This window comes from Apteryx rowi, unplaced genomic scaffold, assembly GCF_003343035.1.
Source record: "Apteryx rowi isolate R43461 unplaced genomic scaffold, aptRow1 scaffold_375, whole genome shotgun sequence".
NCBI classification, from domain to species: domain Eukaryota; kingdom Metazoa; phylum Chordata; class Aves; order Apterygiformes; family Apterygidae; genus Apteryx; species Apteryx rowi.
This window is the reverse complement of record NW_020450252.1, coordinates 52873-77135: the sequence shown is the minus strand read 5'-3', so window position 1 is coordinate 77135 and position 24263 is coordinate 52873. Positions and strand designations below refer to the sequence as shown.

The 24263-nt window shown below is 48.4% G+C and overlaps 2 protein-coding genes across 6 annotated transcripts; both read right to left on the bottom strand.

Annotated features, from left to right (window-relative positions):
- Positions 1-3000: 3000 nt before the first annotated feature.
- Positions 3001-13304, bottom strand: CRYGS (crystallin gamma S). 2 transcript variants are annotated; one of them, XM_026073707.1, is made up of 3 exons: positions 11388-13304; positions 5717-5959; positions 3001-3354 (listed from the first exon to the last, which is right to left on the bottom strand). In XM_026073707.1, exons 1-3 carry the CDS (start codon positions 11406-11408, stop codon positions 3082-3084), a joined length of 537 nt encoding a protein of 178 aa, XP_025929492.1. In that variant the 5' UTR covers positions 11409-13304; the 3' UTR covers positions 3001-3081. The 2 variants fall into 2 exon arrangements, with proteins under 2 accessions (XP_025929492.1, XP_025929491.1); XM_026073706.1 differs by lacking the exon at positions 11388-13304 and having other exon boundaries at positions 5717-11381.
- A 434-nt stretch (positions 13305-13738) lies between these two features.
- Positions 13739-23793, bottom strand: TBCCD1 (TBCC domain containing 1). 4 transcript variants are annotated; one of them, XR_003254833.1, is made up of 7 exons: positions 23412-23791; positions 23177-23326; positions 21023-21389; positions 19867-20053; positions 19267-19720; positions 14856-15019; positions 13739-14267 (listed from the first exon to the last, which is right to left on the bottom strand). XR_003254833.1 is itself a non-coding variant. In XM_026073704.1 (7 exons), the coding sequence occupies exons 1-6, from the start codon at positions 23748-23750 to the stop codon at positions 14890-14892; spliced, it is 1671 nt and encodes a 556-aa protein (XP_025929489.1). In that variant the 5' UTR covers positions 23751-23789; the 3' UTR covers positions 13739-14267; positions 14856-14889. The 4 variants fall into 4 exon arrangements, 2 of the variants coding, with proteins under 2 accessions (XP_025929489.1, XP_025929490.1); XM_026073704.1 differs by having other exon boundaries at positions 19223-19720; positions 23412-23789; XR_003254832.1 differs by lacking the exon at positions 13739-14267 and adding an exon at positions 18676-18834 and having other exon boundaries at positions 14935-15019; positions 19223-19720; positions 23412-23793.
- Positions 23794-24263: the final 470 nt, after the last annotated feature.

The following is a 24263-nucleotide window of genomic DNA, read 5'->3' as shown; positions in this document are numbered from 1 at the left end:
CTGTTCTGCGTGCAGCCGCGGCAAGGGAGCCCCCGATGGAAAAAGTAATCTAGAATAATAATAAAAAAGAAATAGCATATTTTATTGTTATTCGCATCGGTTGCCAACATTTGGGGCACAATGCAAAATTCACCAGAGGGCAAGAGCCATTCGGAGAAGGGGAAAAAAAGAAGAAAAAAAAAAAAACAGAGTTGTGATAATTGCATTTTAGTGGTGGGTAGATCAAACGATGTAATGGAAGGACACGCAAAGGAAACGTTACTGTAAGGGCAAACCAAGCAGGCCAGCAGGCGCTTCCTGCCTAGAACGATCCTCCGACTTTCCCCCATCCTTTGTGGACATGCTCAGCCTCAGTAGGGGCACAGGGTGCGCGCAGGCACCCGGACCCTGCAGGGCAGCGGCTGCTGTGCCACCCCTACCTAAAAAAGTCATTCCTTCAAAAAGGGGGCTGGCAATGAGCTCACYGCAAAAAAACGACGGCCAGGCCATGCTCGAGTCAGCACTTTGCCCAAAAAAGTAGCAGGCTCATGGAGGCTCTTGGAGAGCTTTGAGAGGCACCAGGCAGAGAAGGGGAGCTGGAGAGGGTTATCGACAGGGCATATTGGTCATGTACAAACACTCCCAGACCCGGTGCCTTTGGAACTGGCATTGCCTCTTGGAGACCTTCATCCCTCTGCGCTTTCCTGAACTTCTCTGCACTTTGGTCCCTGCAAGAAATACAGCCAGTGGGGCCAGGTCGTTACCTGCTGGTTATGACTGGGCTCTTCCTGCCCGCAGGCTTTTGCTCTGGTTTTGCTCTGACCGGCTGGAGATGGTGGGGAAACAAGAAAGGAGGCACGTGAAAATATCCCCACATTCCTGCTGTCTGGGCTTTAATCAGCTAAGCTCTTCCGAGCCAAATTTCCAGGTTTTGGAACTTTCTTTGCCCTTCTTAATCCACTCCGCACAACCGCACTAAGCCCCCTGTCCCTCAGAGCTAACCGTAATGCAAAATCGTCCTCAGGCTGCATCACTCAGGACAGAGCAATGGAGAAGAGAGGTGTCCATGGCCCATCTGATTTCCTAGTAACGCTGAGAAAGGAGGCTGAATTTAACCACAGAGGAAAGGACCAAGGCGGGGAGAGAGGCAAAGGAAGGCTGGGGGACACAGGCAGGACGGGGAGATGCACCATCCTCTGCAGGGAAGGAGCGGAAAGGGCAGGGAGCAGGGCAGGGAGCTGCGGCTGGGGTGGTGGGTTAAACTACAGGGTCCTGGCAGCGTTTAAGGAGGAAGAGGAGGAGGAGGAAGGCTCCCTCCAGCCCCACCTTTGCGGATGAAGACGGTCCCGTCTCACCCGTGGCCTCCGCAGCATCCCTGTGCCCATCCGTTGCCCAGCCGGAGAGCCCGTGGGGCTGGAGCTGCCCCTCTCTGCAGCCCCTGCCCCACGTCCCGCTGGCGGCTCTGCTCACGGGGGGTGGGCTGTAGCGCGGCGGTTTGACAAGCATCACTTAACCTGCCTCCCTGCTCCGTAATAACCTCATACATCAAGCGGGAGGAGACTGCAGAGCATGGCTAGAAGGGCTCTGTTTCTACATCCAATATCATTATCCCAAGTCCCCCGGCCCCTCTGCTTGATATGCAAACAGGCCGCGCATCCCCAGGGTGCCCGGGAGGAGAGTGCCCCGCACCGCGGACATTAGTTATAGCTGCGCGGGGCGGCTGTGCGTGGGCGCGCGGCCGAGGCGCGGGCCCAGCCTGACATCTAGCGGCACTGGGCAAAACGGGGCGCTCCAGCTGGCAGCGACTGGTCCGACTGGGAGCCCCRGCGAGCCCCACAGCAGCCGCCGCGGGCCGCAGCAGGCTGGGGGAGCAGGGTGCCGCGAGCGCAGACACCGCAGCCCCGGTCCCACCGGGAGCTCAGCCCAGCCAAACACGTGCATACCTTGGGGTGCTGCCTGCAGACATCCCCAATTTCCCGGCAAGGCCCTGGCTAGACTGCAGCTCTCCTCTACCCGCAGCCATGGCTTGGTCTCCTCAGCGCCCCCAGAAGTTGTTGCACTCGCCTGCTCTTCCTACACCTTGGCTTTCACTCCTTTCTTTTCACTTTCCCCCCTTCCCCTCTTTCCCTGCATCTCTCRGCAGCCCAGGGACCTCTTCCTTCCTTTCCCCTGCTGCGCTTTGAGATATTTTGCTAGCAAGCTCCTGTCTCGGGGCAATCCAAAAAGCCTTGCAACAGTGCTTGGTCTAAGCCCTCAGCCCAAGACATTCCCAGAAGCAACCACTGCTTCTGTCCGCGTCCCTCTTCTTTCTCCCTTTTAGCTACCCAGACGAATGTGGTGCTTATCCCCATTTTCAGTGCCTGGCTCCTCCGTCTCAGGCCCATAAGGGGTATCCCATTCCTTACGCACTGGATTGCCAGGGCTACAACATCCCCTGTGGAGGCTGCAGCCACCTCCCCTTGCCCTGTCTGGGATCCCTGCCTCTAACCTTCGCTTTCCCCTCTGGTCCCTGCGCACCGCCGTCCCCAGTGCCCTGTGTATCACGAGAGAGACATGCTCCTTCAGAAAGACACGGCTGCTGCCCGCTGGGGTCCTCTGGGGGCCTCACCGCACGTGGCTCGGGTGCAAAATCAACCTGCGTCAGCAACGCAGCAATTCGGGACCCCCAGGGGCCATGACGGCCCCAGCAACCCACGGCCAGTGCTGAAAACCAGAGTCCTACAGATGTGCTGGGCCAGCAGAGGCTGGCAGTGGGAGCTCAAGCTCCGGCTTTGGGTCGGCCTTTCCCCAGGGACCAGCAGCAGGCTGGAGCGGAGCGGAGGGGAGGGAGCCTGGCTGGAAGGTGACGACAGCGGGAGAGAGGGTGGAGGCAGCCAGGGCTGGCAGAGGGTGTTTCGCATGGAAGCAGCTCAGCTCCGTGCTGCCTATGCTGGGGCAAGGGAAGGAAGGATACGGCCCCGCTCTGACCTGCACTCAGATCCCTGTGCAGGAGTCGGCCGGGAATAAGCAGGACAGGCTGAATTCAGTGATTCAATCGCTTTATTCATCACCTCCGGTGGCGGAGCGGGGGCCAGCTCGCCCCTGGTGCCAATCCTCTCCCCTTCACTCAGCAATGTTGCGGAAAGACTGGACAGCAGCGGTCACGGCACCCCAGTCAACGGGTTTGCGGTACTCGCCCTTAGGCAGCAGGTACTGCCTGCCCCGGTAGTTGGGGTGCTCATAGAAAACCCAGACGCCCTCGAGCACCCTGCAGGCATGGATTTCACGGATGTGCCACTCCTCCATGACGGAAGGGCAGTCTTCAGTGGCTTCAAACATCTGCCCGCCGAAGTCCCCCTTCTCAAATACCTGAATGTGGCCCTGGCCTCCACTTGGCTAGAAACAGAGAAGAGAGATTCACAGAGCGTTTGGGGGAGGCATCAACACATCCCTGCCTCTGACCTTCTCCAGCAGCGAAAGGGCCAGACTGGAGCAGAGCTGGGGCACAGCTGGTCTTAGATCAGATGCAGCCCCTGGCCCAAAGCACACCAAGACAGTGCTGAGCGGCTCACGTCGACCCCCAAGACACACAGCAGAGAGGCAGCCAGGGTGATTCTTGCCCAAGCACTGCTTCACGTGTAAAGAGGGAATAAAAGCATCACGCCCAAGCACAGCACTTTCAGCTCAAAACACCCCCTAACACACATTACGCAGCCAAGCCTGCAGATGCCGGGCTCTCCATCCCGGGCAGACTGCCTGTCCCGCTCTTGGCTTTAACCCTTTAGCTGCTCAGCATGAGCATCAGAAGGGGAGAGGCACCCCCTTCACTCCCCCCTCCTCCRGGCGATGAGGAGTTTAATGAGTTAGTGACCCCAGCTGGGTTGTATTACAGGCGAACACAGCACAGGTATTTTCCACTGTGATTTCAAGCGCCGAGTCGCCTGAAGGCACTGCAGCGGTTTTAATCTGCAGCTGCCTGGACATCGTCTTCCCCCGCCTCCCCCGTCTGCTGGAGCCCGCTCTCGTCGCCAGCCCCAGCCAAACTCCGCAGGGTCGTTCAGACCCACGTGCTGCTGCTGCTCCTCCTCAGGGCACTTTGACCCGCACCAGGACCAGGAGAACATGCAGCCTAAAGCCTCCGCGTTTCGTGCTGCTGGAGGAAGCTGTGCTGCCCTTGCACCTCCCATGCGCTCCCACTGCATCCTTTACGGCAGATCAGTGCTCTGAACTGGCTGCAAACTCTCCCTGCCCCAGGCCAATGGATTTACTCCTAGCTCGGACCCAGAACAAGCTCAGCGTTAGACTTCCAGATGTAAAAGCAGGGTAAGGATCACAGCAGAACCACCTCCCAGCTGTTTCTGCTGTCAGATCCACTCCCTGTAATAGTAAACTGTGGCTGCGCTACACAACTCAGCAGCACGCAGATCCCTGCCAAAAAGAACCCACAGGAAAATAAAGAAAAACAACCACAGCAGCATCAGTGCTCAGCATCGCAGCCTTCCCTTCACTGATCCCGTCTCCTGCTGGTGGAAGAACAGGTCCTACTAACAGCTGCAGCAGTGCTTCCCCGTTCTGGATTAGGAGGGGGAGCAGCACAGTTCCTTCGTTGCAGTGGGAAGGCAGGCACTAACCCGTGCTCTCCTAATTCTGGGAGGCCCCAGTCTGCTCCAAGCATGCCCAAGGAGGGCTTCAGCTCTCCCTCCCACCCCTGCTCACTCCAGGCCTGCTCCTGGGGCAGTTCTCCTTGCGTTGATGCTGCCCCAGAGGCACTTGATGCTACTCAGATTTGGTCCCTTGAGTCAGAACAGAGTCATGGCTTGCTAGAGGCAAACGAAGTGCCTCTCATTCCTGGGATTAATACCTGGTCTTGGCCAGGCCAAATGACACCAATCCCCAAAGGCAGCTCCACTCCCTGAAGAAGTCTGAACTGGGGGGGATGACATCTGTTCCAGCTGAGTCAGTGGGAAAAGCAGTCAAAGTGCTCTCATCTGTAGCAGAAAGTTCTTAAGTGATGGAGCCAGGGAGAGGGGGAATAGTTTCTCCTTTGGGATCTTTGCAGAGAGGGAAGAACCTGCACCCTCTCTCTGCCAGAGAGTAGGGACAACACAACCAGTGCCCCCAGTAATGCCAGAGCCACACTGAAACTGTGTGGCGGGAAGATGGGGTCCGGTTGGGAACTGGGCCACAGCAGACCACAGTGCATTGAGCTTGCATGGACACTACCCGGGAGTGTGCTATCTGACAGGCAGCAAGTCTGAGGAGAGCTGACTCCCAGAGCTACTCCCAAGAAATCCGCATCCCACTGTTACCAGCCCTGTATCTATTGTCAGAGTTGGATCAGAGAGCAGTAAACCAGGGGAAGGCGAGAGCAAACTTCAGAGCCACCCGCCCGGACAGTCAAGTTCCTGGGGAAACATGTAGGTAAAACTGTTCTGCTGTTCCTGTGGAGACTCACCTACAAAGCAGCCAAAGGGAGCTGCTTTTTCCCATTGCGAACAAGAGTGGAAGAGATTTGCTTTCCTCGCCTTTCCCAGAGCAGGACTTGCATCTCCACAGGACTGCGGGAACCACAGGTTATTGGTGGGAGTTACTGAGGTGCTGCCACAGTGGGGACTTCATGTGCACCCCCCTATAGCTGCCCTCTCCAAGGGAGCTTCCACAGGTCCCCAGGAAGAAGAGTGCCGCTCACAAGCGCACTGGAACCCCTTAATGATAGGCATGTAAATTAAACTGCCCCTTGAGAACTGGTCACACTTACCATCTGGATGGTTTTGCACGAGCCAAGACGGTCGTTAAGGCCCATCCAGTGGTGGTAGTCAGGATATTCCCCGTGCGTCAGAACGTACATGTTCCCAGTAAAGTTAGGCCTCTCGTAAGCTACCCAGGTGCCCCCTTCCACCCGGATGGAGTTGCAGCGGCTCAGGTAGGTGTGAAAATCAGGGCAGTCACTGTCGCATTCATAGCAACGGCCTAGGAAATTCTTGTCTTCATAGAAGGTGACCTGCAACGCAAGCAGAGGAGGGAAAGCAGGGAGGTTCCTTATCCCGCTGTACAGAGAAAGGAGTGGGCATCCCACAGAGACAGCCATGAGCCCCATCAGCATCGCTACTGGAAGAGTGTTACTCCAAAGCACGTGCTCTCAGCCAGTCCGTAACTCCTATTGCCTCAAACATGAAGAGGAATAGAAAAAAAACTAACTTAATTTAGTCCCCAAATTAAGCTTTTCTGGGGATAGGGATATCTTGCCAAGCACTTAGAAGGACATTTACAGTTCTGCCCAAAGCACCAGGCTTCTTTGCTGATATTTCAGTTCCTCCCAGCCTGCCCAAGAGACCACAGGACTAGTCCTTGCAGTGAGAGCAGCTGCAGTGGATTCAAATAAGTGCTGCAGGACAGAGCCCACTGTCACCAACACAAGATTCACACTCCAGGTTTAAACTTGTTTTACACAGGTGAACAGTTAAGTTATTCTCCTATTATCTAAACTAAAGTTTAAAAGCCAAATCATAATTAGAGATAAGATAAACAATTTCAAATATTAGTAACAGAGGCAAGGCCACGCAGCCTTCAAATCCAGCAGATATTAAGTACACAAAGTCCAAAGGACATCTTACATGCCATATTTAAGAACGTACACATTTGCTGGTCCAAGGTCTCATTTATTAATGGTAAGACTTCTATCCCTAAAGTCCTCCAAACTTCATTTTCAGAATCTTTTTCAGAACCCATATTCTAGCCCCATCATGGCTAGAAATATTTGAAAACAGAGCCCTCAAGAGACATCAAGAAGTCCTGAAGCCCCACAGTGGAGCAGGATCAACTGCATCCAAACTGACCCCGGCTGAAGACTCATCAGCCTGGCCCCTGCACTGCGCACTGCCACCAACTCCTTGCCGTTCCCAGACAGCTCTTTCAGCACTTCGCTGTCCCAATCCAAAACTCCCTTGGTGAAGTCCCTTTCTTCTTTGCAGCAAACACATAAAGTCTATTTTATTTCCTTTCTACATACTCTAGATCAATAGCTACTAAACCACAGCTAAGGGAGGCATAAATAGTTAACGTAAATGGTTAACAGACTGTATTAAACTGTTTCATTTATACTGGCTGATTGAGTGTTTGCAGCTAGACCTTTACTGATAAGGGGTGGTGAGGTCTCTCTTTTCATGGGTCATGTTTTCTAGCCCTGCAATTGTTCTCCTTGTCCACCACTCTCTTTCTAGCCTATAGCTTTCTTTCTCAAAAGGCAATGCCAAAAACTGAACAACATGCTCCACCTAAGCTTTTAAAGTGCCAAGAAAAGCAAAAGGAGCATTACACATATCTTATGGATGGCACAGTTCTTTGTACATCCAAGGATGACATCTGCAGTTGGCTTGTTCTGTTTCGGTGCTTTGTTGTTGTTGCAAGTTTGTGCTGACACAAATTGCTGATCCATCATCACGCTTCCTTCTAAAGAGCTGCTTTACAGCCAGGCACCTGATTAAAAAGTGCTTCATTTAAGGCCATTTTTTTCCTGCCTGTTTCAAAATGATCTTGAGAGCTGGTGAGCAAATATATTCTCGTTGCCTGAAGTATCACCAACCCAGCCAGGCTTGGAGAGGTGATGTGCATGTTCTTCATTCCATCCTTGAGAGTCCTTCACAGAAGTATTGCCAAGTCCCATACCCAGGCCAATTTGTACAACCCCATTTTTAGATCCTTCCAAGCAATAATTGTTCATCAAGAGCTGTTCTTTGAAATAAGGGTTTGACTATATCCCTTGCTTGTCTGTCATACTGCGAAGTCAGGCAATGGCAAAAGCATTACTAACATGAAGTTTTGTCACACTTGCTGTTTCTTTCCTCTGCACAATTCTTGTGACTCTTTCCTAGAGGAAATTACATTGATTGACATGAAGCAGTCTCAACAGATCCCTCTCAGCTGCAACCAGTCACCAGCCTATCTTTTACTTTAACAGGAGCTTGTTTGATTACTTATTTCAGCATCTTCAAGAGCTTTACATCGACTTAATTGGCATGCAAGTCCCCAACTCCTTATTTGAAACACAGACAGCATTTGACCTTTTCCAGTCTTCTAGTACAGGATCTGCCCCACATACCTGCCCATTTTTTTAGTAGAATCTCTGGGATTGCCTCAGTCAACTCCCCCAACTGCTCTGGAGAGAACAGCTTTACTACCCATTAAAAAAAGAACAACCAACTCATTCCGTAGTTTTTTCATAGCTTTAGTATTAAGATATTTGATCACCTTTTGCTTCTAGCTAATTGTATTTCATTTGTGTGCTTTGACTTCTTGCATTGCTGCTGTTAAAAACACTGTTATCACAGTCTCAGTCTAGTAGCTAGACTCAAATCTAGGACAACCTGCTCACTATTTTTCCATCCACACAGTTTTCCCAGAGCTAGCTGGGCAGTGTGTCCCCACCAGCCTGAGCAGGTATCTGGGAAGCTGGACTAATCATGCCACAGGATTTATGTCCTTGGTTTTATGTTCCTTACTTTCAAGAGACTGATCTCTTATTATGAAGGAATGTGCACATACAAAGCAACTTGTCCTCATGCCTCTCCCTCCTGAGCAAGCTATTCCCATGTTCAGTGCAATGGAGAGTTGGTAGATCACTACCACCTTTCCTGCAAATAAATAAAGGTGGTAAAAGGTGCACACTAAAATCTCCAGCTCCTGTTTCCCCACCCTCCTTCCATTGGGGTACAGTTATCCATGCTGGTCAGCTTTTGCCAGCCATGATGCTGCTGTTGGTACAGATCCTGATTCTGAATCTTTTTCCCTAGTGCTATTGCCTAAAATAATCTGCCAGCATAAGCCAAGGCAACATTTGGAGCCCTCCTCACTATGCTTCAGCAGTTACTTGCTGTCAGTAATCCTCTTCTTGATACCAATGGTCAAGGAAGTCACTGCATCCCAGTAACACCCTCTGCAGAGCAGTATGCAAGGATGCCCCTCTTCATGGCTCAGCCGTTATCCTTCACTGGGACAGCTCAAGCTGTCACCCTCCTCAGCCTCATCCCCAGAGCTCTGCAGCCCCTTCCGATCTGCTGTCCCACTTGTGCCTGCACACAGTGAGTGTCCGGTACAACTGAGTAGCTGATGATGAACTCTGCCCAACTTCTGCAAGACCACAGGTCTGGTCTTCCCACAGACAGCGCATCACCCAGGCAGAGGGATGCCTCCTTCTGTCTCACAGGAGGATGATTAGTAGCGGGAAGGGGACTGTTCTCTACCACCACTGGTCCTGGCCCCACACGAGTTGCCTTGATTTTGGTGACAGAACTAGCTCCTCCTGCAATGCCCTATCACAGCAACCGTGCTTCATCGGTTAAGTTGGCCTTTTATTTTGTAACTGAATAGGAAGATTCATTTGATGTTCCTTCCCACCCAGACTAACACAACTGAACTTCAGTTTGGCAAAGCCATCTGGTGTTTCCTGGGGGATACTTTCCCTATAAAGCCACATAGGCACATAGAAATCTGAGAACACATTAAAGGTATGGCCAAAGAACAGTGACAAACTAAAATCACGGTTCTTTGTTTTATTCTTAGAGCATTTAGAGGAAGACTTAAGGAGATGGCTCCTGCCTACCCATTCTCCACCATAGCTCTTTGTACACACACCCTTAATCCATTTCAGGTAGAAGAGATGTTCAGACTCAGTGCTTCTCATCTTTCCTTCAATGATTCAGGCATAAACAGAGCAGACTGATGTTTTTCACCCACAGGATAATGACAGGTGAATTACAGATTTCAATTCCAGATTCAGCGGTTCGTTTCAGCCAAATCTTGCTCAGACACAAATCACCTTCCTTCAGTAAAGCCATCAAGCTGCTCTGCTTACAGCACTATTCTGTAATCGCTCACTGCCCAAACTCTGCTTTGGGGCTTACCTGGTTGATAGCAGATATGCCAAAGCAGATCTTTCTTACACAACTGCAAAATTCTTACTGCCTTGGCCACCTCATAACAGTTATCATCTTTCTTCCCAACATCACTCCTGTTACAAGGAAACTTGTAAGTGGTAACTGCACTGTGTGGTAGTGCCCTCTGCTTTCTAAGAAAACAGCATGGGGGGCAGTGACTCCCTTTCAGGGCAGATCACTTGCTTAGGTTGTGAGAAATACCATGTTTAATTCTCTTTGTCTTTTTCTTCTCTCCTCGAAACGTGTCAAGCAAGAGCGTGGCATAGGGGACTGACCCCCAGCACCTTCTTTATGCAATGGTACAGCTCTTCCCACTTACGGTCTAACAGCTACTGGATTAGAAGGAAGCACTACACCATGTTCGGTTTCCAAAGACTGCTCAGAAATAGTCAGGTCGCTCTGAGCCAAGATCCCAGACGAAACATGCAGTGAAGCAGAGACTGAACCCAGATTTTCCATAACACAAGCCAGTGCCTACAAAGCCACTCTTCCTCTGAGCTCTCTGACCACTTGGCTCTCACATTCTCCACAGGTTAAGAGGAACGTAATGCAAGAAAAAAAAAACCTAATGCAATGGAAAAACATACACTTGACCATAACATCTTAATAGTTGTTCAACACTTCACTGTAGAGACTGGCCACAAACCTAGAGTTCTCCCCCTTCTTTCCTAGCCATTTATCCCTGCTCCAGTCTCAACCCTGCAATAAGGCCTGTGTGAGCAACCAGCTCAGCTCTGCTAACTTCAAGATGGCTCTGACCCTCTCCAAGTCTAGGGCCAGCAGGTATCAAGATCACTGCACTAGAGCTGGATCCCCCTCCGATGCACCTCTCTCTAGCTAAAGTTCAGCTTTGTGATCTACTTCCTACTCCAGTTTAAACCATCTCTCACAATTCCCCCAAATCACAAGGTCATTTCTCATCCCTCTGGAAATGCTGTTGCCTTTGGTGCTATGGTCATAATTCAGAAATCTGCCTGTCACAGAGGCCACAGCGTAGCCCTTCACTCCACAGTGGAACAGGGTGGTGGCAGCTGCTGTTGTTGTTGGGACTCAGCTCCTCCCAGCAGAGCCTTCCACAAGACTGTATCCTGCAAATGCAGCTCGTCACGTTCGCAGCTGGCACAGCAGCTTCTGCTTTCAGTTTACAGAGCATCAAGTACTGGAGCATTTTAAAATATCCCCTCACCTGTCACTGGGTTCAGCTCTATCCTCTTGCAATACTACACCTAAAGGAAACAGCCAAGATCTAGGAAAGGACTAGGGAGGGCTCAGCTTCAGCAAAACAACACTCCATATTGATTTCAGACACCTCCTATTGCCAACAGATTGATGAAGAGGGAAGCATTCATCAGAACCAAAGGCCTCCACGACTTTCCCCTGAAAAAAATCTGTATTCCTAATTCCTCCTACATCTCCTGTATTTGCAAGCAAGAACAAACACAGTATTTCTGCTCCTTCATTGAAAGGCTATCATGTACAGGCTGCAAAAAAACTTACCTTGGGTCCAGCTCTGGACATTTTCCGTTCAAGCCAAACTCCCCAGTGCTGGAGGAATGTCAGAAGCTATTACAAACAGCCAGGATCCGAGGCACCCCTTTTATAATGGGCTCTTTTTAAACCAGACAGCTGCTTTGTCATGAGAATAGGATCCAAAAATTGAGTCAGTGATTCTGAGGCTATAGCCGGTTTCTAGAAAAGCAAACAGGATTATGGAATAAAGGAAGGCTCCGCCGCCCTCTCTTTGTTACCATCTGCTGAGTCAGAACACCAAAACTCTGCCAAACACACTCAAAACACCCAGCCCCCTGCCAAGTCCTGGGGGATGGGGGGTGGCATTTTGGCTGCTTTCTTCCTTTTAAGCACGTTTAAAAAAGCTCTAAAAAGGCCCATCCCTGTTTGTAAGGAAGAGACTCAGTATTAATAGAGAATATTCCCGTGCAATGAAGGACGCAGCTAGGAGATGGTGAATACCTGCTTAGAGCAGATCTGAAGGCTTGCAAAGAACAACCTCTGCTTAGAGGCTCTGCTTCAAAAGCTCACAACAGAAACATCTGTGCAGCAAAGAGGCTGTGTATTTTCACAGCACACCCTCAGCTGAGCTATATTGCTCCTAATGGTGGCTGACAGTCAGGAAAAAAAGCATTCCTGGTGTTCCCCCCACACACTCGCAAGGTGAGTGATTTCAGACATGAAATAATAAAGAATGTGCCCAAATTTCTGACAGAATCTGCCAGTGTCACAAATTCAACTCAAAACTCCTACACCAATGCCTGCAGTTTAAGAGAGATCCTTCTTTTAGGCACGCTCCGGCCCACTGTGCAAGGAGGGGGAGGAACGCTGGCTTTTGTACATCCGTGCCCCCCCCCAAAGCCATCACGAAAAAACACCTCTGCAGCTATTCACTGCCCCAACCCAAAGGCTTAGTGAAACAAAGGCTAATGAATCTGGCACAGCAGCGCCTGAAACACGCAGGCCTTATTTTAAATCTGTCAGGACAGCCAATCTCGCAACAACAACTCCGTACGCTGTTGCAATTCTACTGACTGCAGCTTCCTACAGCATTTAGATATGACCAGAGACAGAAAGCAGCTCAGCAGCATCTCATTTCCTTCCAGTTCTAGGTGTCTTGAACATCCAGTGCTGTTGCTCAAAGCTCTTACTGCTAGAGGGCTGTGTGACCACTCACATTTATTGAAATGCAATAAATTTCAATAATAAATTATTGAAATTTATTGAAATTAGGAGGATCACAGAGTCCAGCCAGGACCTAACTCCTATTGAAAGACAACCCAGCAAGTTCAGTAGGACATTTCCAAGCTCCACTGTGGTCACTTTGCATGTCACTCCTTTAAAAGTTGGTTAAACATATCAAAGTCAGTCTCTTGAATCCTAACTTACACCTATGGCAGTGGGTCAGCCCAGGAAGAATTTGCCATCTCCTCTAAACGTTTGAGACACTTTCCAAGCCAACAGGATGTACCGTCAGTAGTACACGCAGTTTTCACATCAGTGAAATCGGTACAACTGTTATATTCATTAAAAAGCACTAAAACAGAAAGCTTTGCATTTCATTAATGAAAACTAGGTGGTTTCAACAGCACTGCAAGCTACAAGTGAAAGCCCAGATCTATGGAAAAAAAGTACCATCACCACAGAAAGCATGCAAACATTATCAAGCAGCATCTGCAACTAGAGCTGGGCAACTACTGCACCATGCCATACACAAACAGCAATGCCAGCATATGGATAAAATGTAAATACTTAAATATAAAATTCGCCTAGTCTTGCCTAATGCTTTAGGATTAAATCATACAATTTTATACAGTATTAAAAACGCAGGTGGAACTACAACTAACATTGGTCCCAGAGAATGAACGGTACAGTGAAATGAAATATATAATTTTTTATATAAATATATACATACACTTATGAAGTATATAATTTTATGCAATTTGTATTTTCCTGTGACTCTCAGTTTGAATAGGTCTTCACAAGTCACATGCAGTTGCTGTGTTCAGTCACCCATGCAATGCCGTTGCTTTTTTTGCCTTCCTAATTTAGGTGCTTTGCAATGAGCATGCGTCTCCAAGACAGGTACTACTAGCACAAAACGAGAATGAGATTCACATTCTTTACAAGGAATGTTAATTATTTAAAGATAGGAAACACTGTTTATATCAAAGCGCGGTGCTAGGGCACCCTTCAAAACCTTCAGCTCCACTGCTGTTAAGGAATTAGCACTTTTCTCTCAGCTGACAGGCTCACATTTCATTAAAGCAATAAAGATGCTTGGACCCTTTAACATCCAGAGTAAAGGTAAAACCCTTTCCCTAGAACACATGCCAGACTTATCTGAGAACTTTGTTTTATTGACATTTGTCAAAACAAAGCAAACTTATCAGAAAGGTAATGCCACAAAATCTAAGTGCCATCTTCATATTTTAAAAAAATCTACTGAATAAAAAATTCATAAAAAAATCAAACATTTGTTTTTCACATTTATAAAAACAGTGCAGCTGTCTTGTACCRTAGAGCTGCAAGTGACAGCCAGGACCCTACGTCCAGCTTTACACCAGGCAGAGCTCCTTTGCTGGACACGTGCACACCAAGGACACTGACCGCGACTGCCTCCCAATTACAGGATCTGCAACRCGGGGCAGGCATCATCATCCTCTAGTAACATGCACTTTCTCAGTTATCAAKAGAATAGTTATAGCACATTCCTGGGAAAGCAAAAGTGATTAAAATTCCTAAACCAGCCAAAAGTCCAATCCATGCTGAGGGTGGGCATCAAATCCACATCAAAGGTATTCAGCTAGGATGGCCACGAAGTGTTAACGAGAACTGTTTTCAGGATATCACTGTGTTTCCAGAATTCTGTAACAAAGCAGAGGAGCAAGTTTTACTCGCGCCGACAAAGTCAATAACTAGCTAAGACTATAATTCAAAACCTGTAATTCTAAGACTAAAGAAAAAAAGCTTTCTAATAGTTTGAAACATGCAATGGCAGAACAGTATGATAACGGCTTAGCCCTGGTTCCTAAACTATTTCTTCTTGGGAAGAGAGAGAAAGACTACATATTAAGAATTATGTGAAGCCTCACCTAATTCTCTTCTTAAGCAAAGAGAGACAGGTAAGTATGGACATTAATACCCAGCTTCTTCAAAAGCACAGCTGATCAAATAAGAGTTGATGTCAGATTATATACAATATGCCTGCATTCACATACAGATGTCCCCAACAAATCAAACAGCACACATGCAGAGAACAGAGAAGCTGGAGTACACAGAGAACAGATTTAAGAGAAGGCTTTGACTCCAAAATATGAACTAAAACCAAACGCAAGGCTCTTGGGAAGATGACCACTGAACAGCTTCAGACTTCCTTCTCTGCATAGGCTGGGCACACAAACATGGGACCATTCTAGATGTAAAACAAACAAGAGAAACAGGCCCCCTACTCACCCTTCCTTTCCTTTTGTAGTACAGCAACATGATGCTATCCTGCTGCCTGCTTGGAGCCTACTGCAGGAGGGACAAGGCTATCCAGCTGCTGACGATTCCCCGTTTGCACCAGCCATTCGTAGAATTTGTTTTCCACCAGCACCTGGAACTGTTTCCTCTGATGCCTGAAACCCAGCAGAATATCAGCAGGGAAGCATGCAAAGGTCACATTTATCAAAAGAGCATTACACTTCTAAACCTCTTTCCTTGACTACAAAACAAGCCTGCGTATGTATCAGCTAAATAGCCGGGCTTTGTTCATGAACTGCCTGTACCAGGAAGAGAAGGTTTTTACCAAGTGAACGTGACTATAATTGTCCCAAAAGGCAGAGCCTGCTGGAGGCAGAAAAGTCATGCAAACTTCCCCACTCCACTACTACAGGAATCCTGYTCCATAGAACTTCCTTTGCTTTACTCGTAGAACACAGACTGTAACTGTCCCAAAGGGGGGGAAAAAAAAAAAAAAGACAACTAGTAACTAGTGTTCAAGCACTGAAGACGTGAAATTCTGTTCTGGCAGCATCAGTAAGAGAGAGGATGAAGATTAGGAAATGAATGTGCATGTAAGCGACACTCCTCAAATAATTCTCACTATTGATAACTAATATTTCCCTAGTAAGACTATCAATAACAGGTTAGACCATCTGGCTGAGTCTTTCTGACACTGGTCAGATGACCAAATAAGAGCAAAGCAAGCTCACGGCAGTGTTTCTCTAGAACAGCATCCCAGCTGTCACTGGGTTCAGCTGCAGAGTTTCTCAAGCCAAAGGTGGCATAAGTGTTTAATAGCTCCTCATGAACTTTCTTCGAGTTTACACAATTCCTTTCTGAACTCATGCAAAACACAAACATTTTCAATATCCTGTGGAGATTTTATATGTTGAAGTATCTGTTTGCTCTGCACACATTCCTTATTTGATTTGATGCTCCCATTCTGTACTGGAAAAAGCAGCACACCATCCCTACTCATTTTTGTGCCACCCAGTTTCAGGGGGGCCTGACATACCCACACACTTTTTTCACATTAAAGACTCCAACTCTATTTAATCAGTGTTTACATGGGAGCTATTCTATGCTTCAATAAACCTCGTCGCTTTCTTGAAATCTGCTTCTAAAATAGCCCTTCTGTGATGGAGGGGAGAGGGGAAGAACTGCACAGAACACTCAGGACAGTGCACCCATTCATGCAGCAGCATTACAGCGTTCTTTACTTTGTTTTTAACTCCTTTTCCTGATCACCCCTAAAACCCAGTTTGCTTTTCTGACCACTGAAGTGCTGATGTGTTCATAGCATTATCTGTTTCAAGGGTACAATCTCTTTTCCACATGGTAACAGCTAGTTCAGAGGCATGTGAAAATAAAATTGTTTCCCTCAATCCCTACATGCATCACTCTACATTTATCTACCTTGAATTTCATCTGTCATTTTATTGCTTGATCTCAATACCAGGAGGCATCTGTAATTCTGCCCAATCAGCTTTCATTTTTAATACCTAAATAACTTAGCAGTGCCAGTGAACTTTGTCATTCCTTTTCATCTATTTTTCAGATCCTTTACAAATACAGAAAACAGCACAGGTCCCAGCACAGATCCCCTTGTCCAGTGGCGATGTTAGAAACTGTAAGAGATTTGGGTCTCCCAAAAGCTTTTCAGAAATCCCAAAAGATTATATGTACCACTGGATTAGCCTTCCATATTTATCTGCTGATTTCAGTGAGGCATGACTTCCCTTTACAAAAGGCAGGTTGACTTTTCCGTGGTATATCACGCCTCCTTGGGATCAGTAATTATATTTTCTATTGGCCTTTGATCATTAGCATGGTATAGACACCAGATTTGCAAGCCTGCATCCTCATCATCCCCAGATTCCTCCGTAAAGGCTGGAAAGTGAGAAATGCAGTGCTAGCTCTCAAGTACCAATGCAATTTAAGGAAGAGATTACAAACTACAGTTAAATGGTTATTTTACTCTCAAGTTCTTTTGGAATGTTTTGGTAAATAACACTTGCTCTGGTTTATTGTGTCAATTTATTCTTGTACTGTCACTTTGATTAGAGACATTCACTGACACATCCCCCAGAAAGAAGGGTCCTAGGATGGGAACTACCCTAAATTCCTCCCTAGTGAATGTGAACACAAAGACAGTCACTTGTTTCTTCTCCAATGGTTTTATCTTCTCCAACAGTTTTATCTTCTCCAAGTGCTTATTATATACTTTGATATTATACTGACCCTGAAAGACTTTGTCTGATGGGTTTGGAAAAAGAATAAACAGGATTTTATGCTTTTGCAAGTTGTTCCTCAAGCTCTCTTACTGGTCCTGCCTTACAGTGTTTTTTACATTTAGCCTGGCAGGGTTTACATTCATTTTTCCTTGCCTTTCTCATTCAGATAAATTCAACTTCAATTCAACTAAATTTCAACAAGAAAGATGTCTTCTTATTTCTAACAGTCTCTTTCGCCTCACTGGTCAAGCACGGCAGTTTTTTTCTTTCTAGGAGTCTTCCCAAAGCACTTGTTCTCTTTAAACAGGTGGTACTATGTTTGCTCTAAGCTTCCTAGTTRTCTCTCTAGTAGCCTGCAAGGGGAGGCTAAAATACTTTTGTTTTATTGTCAGCTGTCCAGTTTCTTTTCAGCAAGCTTCTACACTCTACGTAGTTTCTCCCCTTTTAGGAAATAAACCACTCCATCATCAAGCTCTCAGCTCCTGTGACTGCTGGAGAGGATGTTAAACCTAAGCACATCATCACTATTACCAAACATTAACAGCAAGTTTTTGACAGGGGAAACACCTTTGCAAAACTCTGAGGTGAGAAGCAGCAGTCCTGGCACGGAGGACAACGGCTGGAGAAGCAAGAAGCACCTTAAATGAGGCTGATGGACGAGGCAGACAATTCTAGTACGAGGGCTGAATGTACAACTTTCCTCTCTGCTGCCCTTCAGGACTCAAGGACTGAGAGTTTTGAAGGTGTTTACACCTCTACCACCACCACTACTGGATCACTACTGCTCAGCTCCATCTATGTGGAAATCCTGCCCCAGAACCCTTTCCTTCTTATGGTTGAGCACTTTTTCAAACAGGGGGCTCCTCCACTCTTGGCACAGAGGCACCCGGAGTTCTGAAAGGAATATGGGAAGCTGAGGGAGCTACTCCAAAACAAGGACAGACTAAATGGACTAGAACTCCTCAGCTTGATATGATGGGAGTGCTGACAATTTGACCCAACAGCAGTTTCTCATCTTCTGTGTGTCCCACAAGAGAAATTCCTCTGAGACCACTGCTGATCAGCACCCAGTTGCACACCCGTTACAAGTCATCAACTGAGCACAGAACAGGAAAAACATATGCACAGCTCACGTAACGCTTAAGGAACACAACCTGTTTTCATCTCTTCAGACCTTTAAAATTGAATATTTGGGTTTCTATCTCCATTCTGTATTTGCGAAGGAGGCCAGGTACTTTAGAGTGCTGCATCAAAATGGTTCACAAAAGATAAAAGCAGCTAAATCTGAAGTGGTTAGTAGCTGGAGATTTGTAGTCTAGCTGGCCTCAGAAGAAAACATGTCAAAAAAAAAAAAGGCAAGGTGAACTTTTTCAGAACTCTGCATAGGTGCTGAGAAGGCAGACAGATGTATATCAGACACAAGATGAGCTAGGATAGGCCTAGTTGGTACACTGAAAACTGGACAGAAGATTCAATGCGATCTGATGAAGGACTTTAAAAGCTACGGTCCATAAGGTGATCTGCTATAACAGTCCACACACACCTTCTTAGCTCACCTGAACAACGCATGGAACAGTAATTTAAAGCTTCAATCTGAACGTAAAGGTTGGGCTAAGAAAGATCACTGGTCAGCTGCTGGACAATAATTTGTTGAGCTGTTGTTCAGAGTACAGGCCCAGATCTTACCCACGTCAGCATGCAACGCCGCAAGCAGACTGCAGATGGCAAAGAGAGAGCACCCAACGTGAGATAAGTTGCAAGCTCTCGCTACCAGAATGGATTCCTCACCTCAGGCCCCAGCAGTATACGCACCTGCTTTTTCTTGTGTTTTGCAATTCAGAAAATAAAATCATGACAAAGCCCTTCCTTCAGAGTTACAGTTCTGAATATTATTACTCTCACTATTATAATACCAAAGATCAGGATATCAGGATTACTAATTCCCAGTATTCTAGAAATGGCATGCAAGACGTAGCTCTCACAAAGCAGCCCGTTTCTAAAGCACTTCTGTTGAACCAGATCAAACGAAGCTTCTGTTTGCAGGGCTGAGCCGAGCTTCAACACAACTCACGCATTCTACTCCTGCCAGGATGCAACACTCACTTGGTCAGGCCTGCCTCCTTCACAGTTTTCTGCCAGATCTGTACCTTCTGCTCTCGCTGACTCAGTGCCTTCTGGTACGCGTGGGGAAGTCCCCCCGGCGTCTCCGTTGTGTCTCCTTCCATCTCGAAAGGAATTACAAAGGTGTAGAACTCCGAGGGCGGCAGGAGGCGGAAGACGCTTGTGTCACTGCTCTCTTTGCACACCAGCATGGGACTGTCCCAGTAGTTCGGCAGAGTGGCCAGGCCCACCTGAGCCATGTGGTCTTCAAGCATCGGATAATGGGTGTGGAAAGGAGCAAAGCTGACTGCTTGGTTACCCGAGAGGATAAGAGGCTGGGTAGGTGTGAGAATGTRAAAAGTACAGCCAGTGGTGGAAGASAGMGACAAACGATGGCAAACAGCAATGACCTTGACATTGTCACAGCTGTGGACATGAATAGATGTCTGCACAGGGCCGAGGACAAAAGTGCTATTCCGGCACTTCTCAATGGTCACAGATCTGTAAAAAAGCAAGAAAAGACACAGTGAGCCAGAAAAGCCGAAACCGGGACTCTTCTAATCAGTTAGCACATCTCACTGCAACTCAGCACGTAAACAGACCTTCTAAATGACATTTGGCTTTGCCTCAGGAGAACRAAAACTCACCGAAGAGGAGAGAGGAGATAAATGAAAGACTCACTGCAGCGATGAATTCTTACATGAGCCCCCACCAAGGTGTCTGAGCTCTTGGCCAATGTCTGTTTGTACACCTGGCTCATTACCACCATGGGGAACACCTCAGGGACGACACGAGTATTGCAGGCAATTTTCGCTCTTCTGGTTGTTCCTTCAACTGCAAAATAAGTTAAACAAGACACTTGAAAAGAATACGATGGCTCACTATCCACATCACTTAGCAACCACACAAGAAAAGAATCAGCCCAAAACTTCATGGACCGTACTGACCGACTGTGTCGCTTCACGCACCAGTCACACCACCACTAACATCTCCTGGGCAGGAAGGCAGTACGCAGCAGTCAGTAGCTCTAAAAGTCATGGCACATCCCAATCAAAAACCCTTCAAAATTATTCATAAGAGGCCAGAGCCTCCCAGAAACTACCAGATGGACAGACCTGGTCTAGGCATCTCAATTTCCAGAGTCTGTTCCTGAACACAAGGATCTTTCTGCCAGACAAAGACTTAGGGCAAGTTTTTAGCGCTACATTGCAAGTACAGACCACACATTTTAAGACATCCTAAACCAATGAAATGTTCCCTCTACAGCACAATCCTTGAGCAACTTTGCTGTCCCATCTAACACACTGCCACTCTTACTAGTGTACAGTCAGAGTAAACAAAACATTAATCTTAACCTTTTCCTCTAAGGTGAAAGGTGCCTGGCTCCACTGCAATGTCTTTGGGGACATGGGACTATGAGTCCATTCAAAGAGATCTAGATCAGTTCTCAGCTTTGCCACAAACACCCAAGCATCCACAGACAAATCACGTTCTATCCTCTGCATCCAGTTGTACCTGAAAAATGAGGATAGTAATACCAATCTCCCTCAGAAGGGCAACTGAAAATAAAATCACAGACATTCGCTCATAAAAGCGATCAAAGAACCAGAAAGATGCAAACAGATGTCATACAGCACCTTCTAGTCCCTTCCAGACTTGCCCCTAAGCTGTCGCCTTCCCCACCTCCACTGTCAGCAGGAGGAAAAAGAGGTAAATCCACACTCCCCTGCCAGATCCCTGCTCAGGGCAAGGAGCTGAGGCTGAGAAGTTACTTCTGGAAGCAAAGGCGAGGCCTGTAGATACCTTGCTGGGCCCAGGCAAGCTTCTTCCCAGACTTGAGGCACGCAGTCATTCCAAAGGGGTTTGTTGTCAGGCAAGACCGTATCCAACTCTCTAGCTTGGTGAAAGAGAAGGCTTTGGAGATCTTCGAGTAGCCATTTTTCCCATGAAAGGGCTGCCAGAGGGCAAGCTCGTGCAGAGGATGGACAGTCCTAGATTTGTTCACAGTCCCTTCAATAAGAAAGCTGAGGGCACGAACAGCTTCGTGGGAGACCAAACTACTGTGAGCAGAATGGGAGGAGGCAGTGAGCTGGTCTGGCTCCAGCAGCAGTTCCAGCATATCCGAGAGGTGGCTCTGCACGAAGGCTTGGTGGTCCTGATCATTCCAGTTCTTAGTAGGCAGAAAAACAAACGAGAACAAGGTGAGTTCTCACAAAGCTGAAAAGCTTCATCAACATTATTCAAGACATCCTTGCTTACACTAGAATCACAGCAGTTTTAAAAGAAGGAACGCAAGTGAAATGGGGCGTTCTCTCCTTCTCCCCACTGCTTCGGCTGGTCTGCTCTTCCAAGACGTATGAGGAAAATGGACCCATCGAGCAACCCCCAAACCCAGAAAACTGTTTTATTCCAATTCCAGGTACCAAACGTTTCACTCTAATGAGCCGAAATAGGAAACAGATTCCCCTMCAATCCTTCCCACACAATTTCAGCCAGACAGTGCTGGCAAGCGAAGGTAGGAAACAAATCAATAGCTGACAGTCAAGGTCTTGCAACGCTCTGTTGGAAGCTCACTGCATCTGTTACAGACCTTCAGATATGACTAAGTACCTTCTTCAGAGAAGTTGCAGGGAAAAAGAGGGCCATTTCTTCACAGGTGAGTGGATCAATAAACTAAATAACCTCTGAAAGAATCATTAGCTCAAATTCTAAAAGGCTTCATACCAAAAAAGAGTGGGAGACTGGAATTATGGCAGACATCAAAAAAGGCAACTTTTGCTGGCCTGTTAACTGCAGAACAAGTAACACACAGCTACGATTATACATTCTCCTCACCCACCGTTAAAGGCTGCAGTTAAAAGGCAGCAACAAGCAGTGCTGGACAGTGTCTTGTCCACAGGCTGACAGGGACCAGCTCACACCAAATAAGCCTCACCAGACCATTTCAAAGGAGCTGATTTTTTGCAGTGCTCCTATCAGGTATCACTGAAACTAGATGCATCTCTTCCTATCTCACAAGAAAAAGTAACACCAGTGGAGACAGTCCCCCATTCGTCACGATCAAAACATCCGGGATGGCTACAATGGCAGCCAAGATGCATCTACTTTCTGTTCATGTAACGGTTAAACTTGAACCAAAAGAAAGCACCAACTTTTAAATGTTGTTGGATGCCACCCCAGAATCACGCAGCTCACAGCTTTATATCAGTTATTGTCATCTCTTTTTTTCCCACTTGTTAAGTCCTTTAGTTTAAAGTTACAAGTTCCTCCTTTTAATCATTTCAGCTTGTCCCAAACTACAGGTCACTGGGTCATATAGCTCCTAACGTCACAGTCAGGACAGAAATCTGCTGAGGTTTGCACCYGGCCTTTATAATGTTGTTGACAATTTGTAATTAATTCTCAAATACAGAGCAGACCATGAGCTGCAGCCAATATATCCGGCTTACCTATTTAGAAATACTTGATGTGGGACATTATTAYCTTAACATGATTTACCTACAGCTGACTAGCCAGGTCACCTCTCTGAAATACAACTTAATATAGTTTTCCTAAACACCGCTTTAGGATCCTAATATTTTAACACGGATCATGGGAAAGCAGCCTCCAATAAAAGAAAAGCTTCCTGTTTGGCTACACCCCTCTAACAGAAAAAACAAAAAAGCTGTTGCTGTTTAGAAGGAGAATTAGGAAGATTCAGAGAAAACTTTCAGTTAGTTCCAGATCACAGGAAATTTCTGCRGACAAGTTTCACTGTCTCATAAGTTAAAGCTATAGGGAACATACCAATTTCCTCTCATTTACTGTTTAGTGAAATAGCTCAAATTTGACGGTAACTTAGGCTTTGTAGGAACACTACAGGCAGGGTACACTCTCCCAGCAGCAAAACAGATACTCTTCAGCCTGCCTCCAGGGGAGGCAGCTGCAACGTCAGGAGACCCCGACGCCCCCAAATACCTTATTCTGACTGGCAGCTTTCCCAGTCAGGTTGGGAGACTTGGTCCTGGGGCTGGGCCACTCTTCRCCAATCAGGGACGTTCTCAGAGAAACTTTGTTCAACTGCTGGATGTACAAAAACAGCAGGAACTGCAGGGTGTCTACTGACAACTAGCCGAGGAGGGAAAAAAAAAAACAGAGGTTAAGACGCGCTGCCGTCACCCACGACCGCCCGGTCCGGGGAGGGGGCCCCTGCCTTGCTGCGCTCCCGCTCCAGCTCGTCGGCGCTGCCGCAGGCCGCCTCCGCCTCGGCCCACTCGAGGCGGCGCGGCGGGTCGCGCCGGGCCAGGCTGTCGAAGAGCTCGAAGTAGAGCCAGGCCAGGCCGCGGCCCAGCTGCAGCTTCCCGCAGGCGATGTGGCGCCAGCGCGGCCAGGCCAGGCGCGGGAAGCAGCCCTCGGCGGCCCGCGCCCGCGCGTACGCCGCCATCTTGCGCAGGTAGTGGCGGCCCAGCTTGGCGGGCGGAGGAGCCCGCAGGGCCCCCACCAGGAACGGCTCCGTCTTCACCCACAGCGACACCGGGCCCGCCGCCTCCATGGCGGCCGCCCCGGCGAGGCGAGGCGAGGCGAGGCGCCGCGCAGAGCGCCGCCGCGCCCGCCAACGAGATGGTACCCTCCGTCACGCCTGGAGGACTCCGGGCGGCGCTCCGCCTCCRCCCCGCCCTTTCCTCGAGGAGCCGGCTGCGATTGGCGAGCCGAGCGGGCGCGGAGGCGGGACGAACGCCGCGACTCCTGATTGGCTACCGCCCGCCGCCGGCCTCACCCTGGGCTTGGCGGCTTCCGCTGCGCCGTCGCTCTCCCCTCCTGGAGCTGCGATAGGGCAGGAGCGGCGTGACGCTGCGAGCCGCGATTGGGCCGGCCGGCTCGGCGCTGATGTCGTGGCAGGCGATTGGCCGGCGGCGCCGAGCCGGTGGTGAAGTGTGCGCACCCGATAGGCCGGCGGCGCGCGGGGTTGGGGCGCTGTGCCGCGCTCCCGTTGGCCTGCGGCCGTCGCCGGGCTCCGCTTCATATCTATGGTGACCGGGTCGGGCGGCTCCGGTGCTGCGGGTCC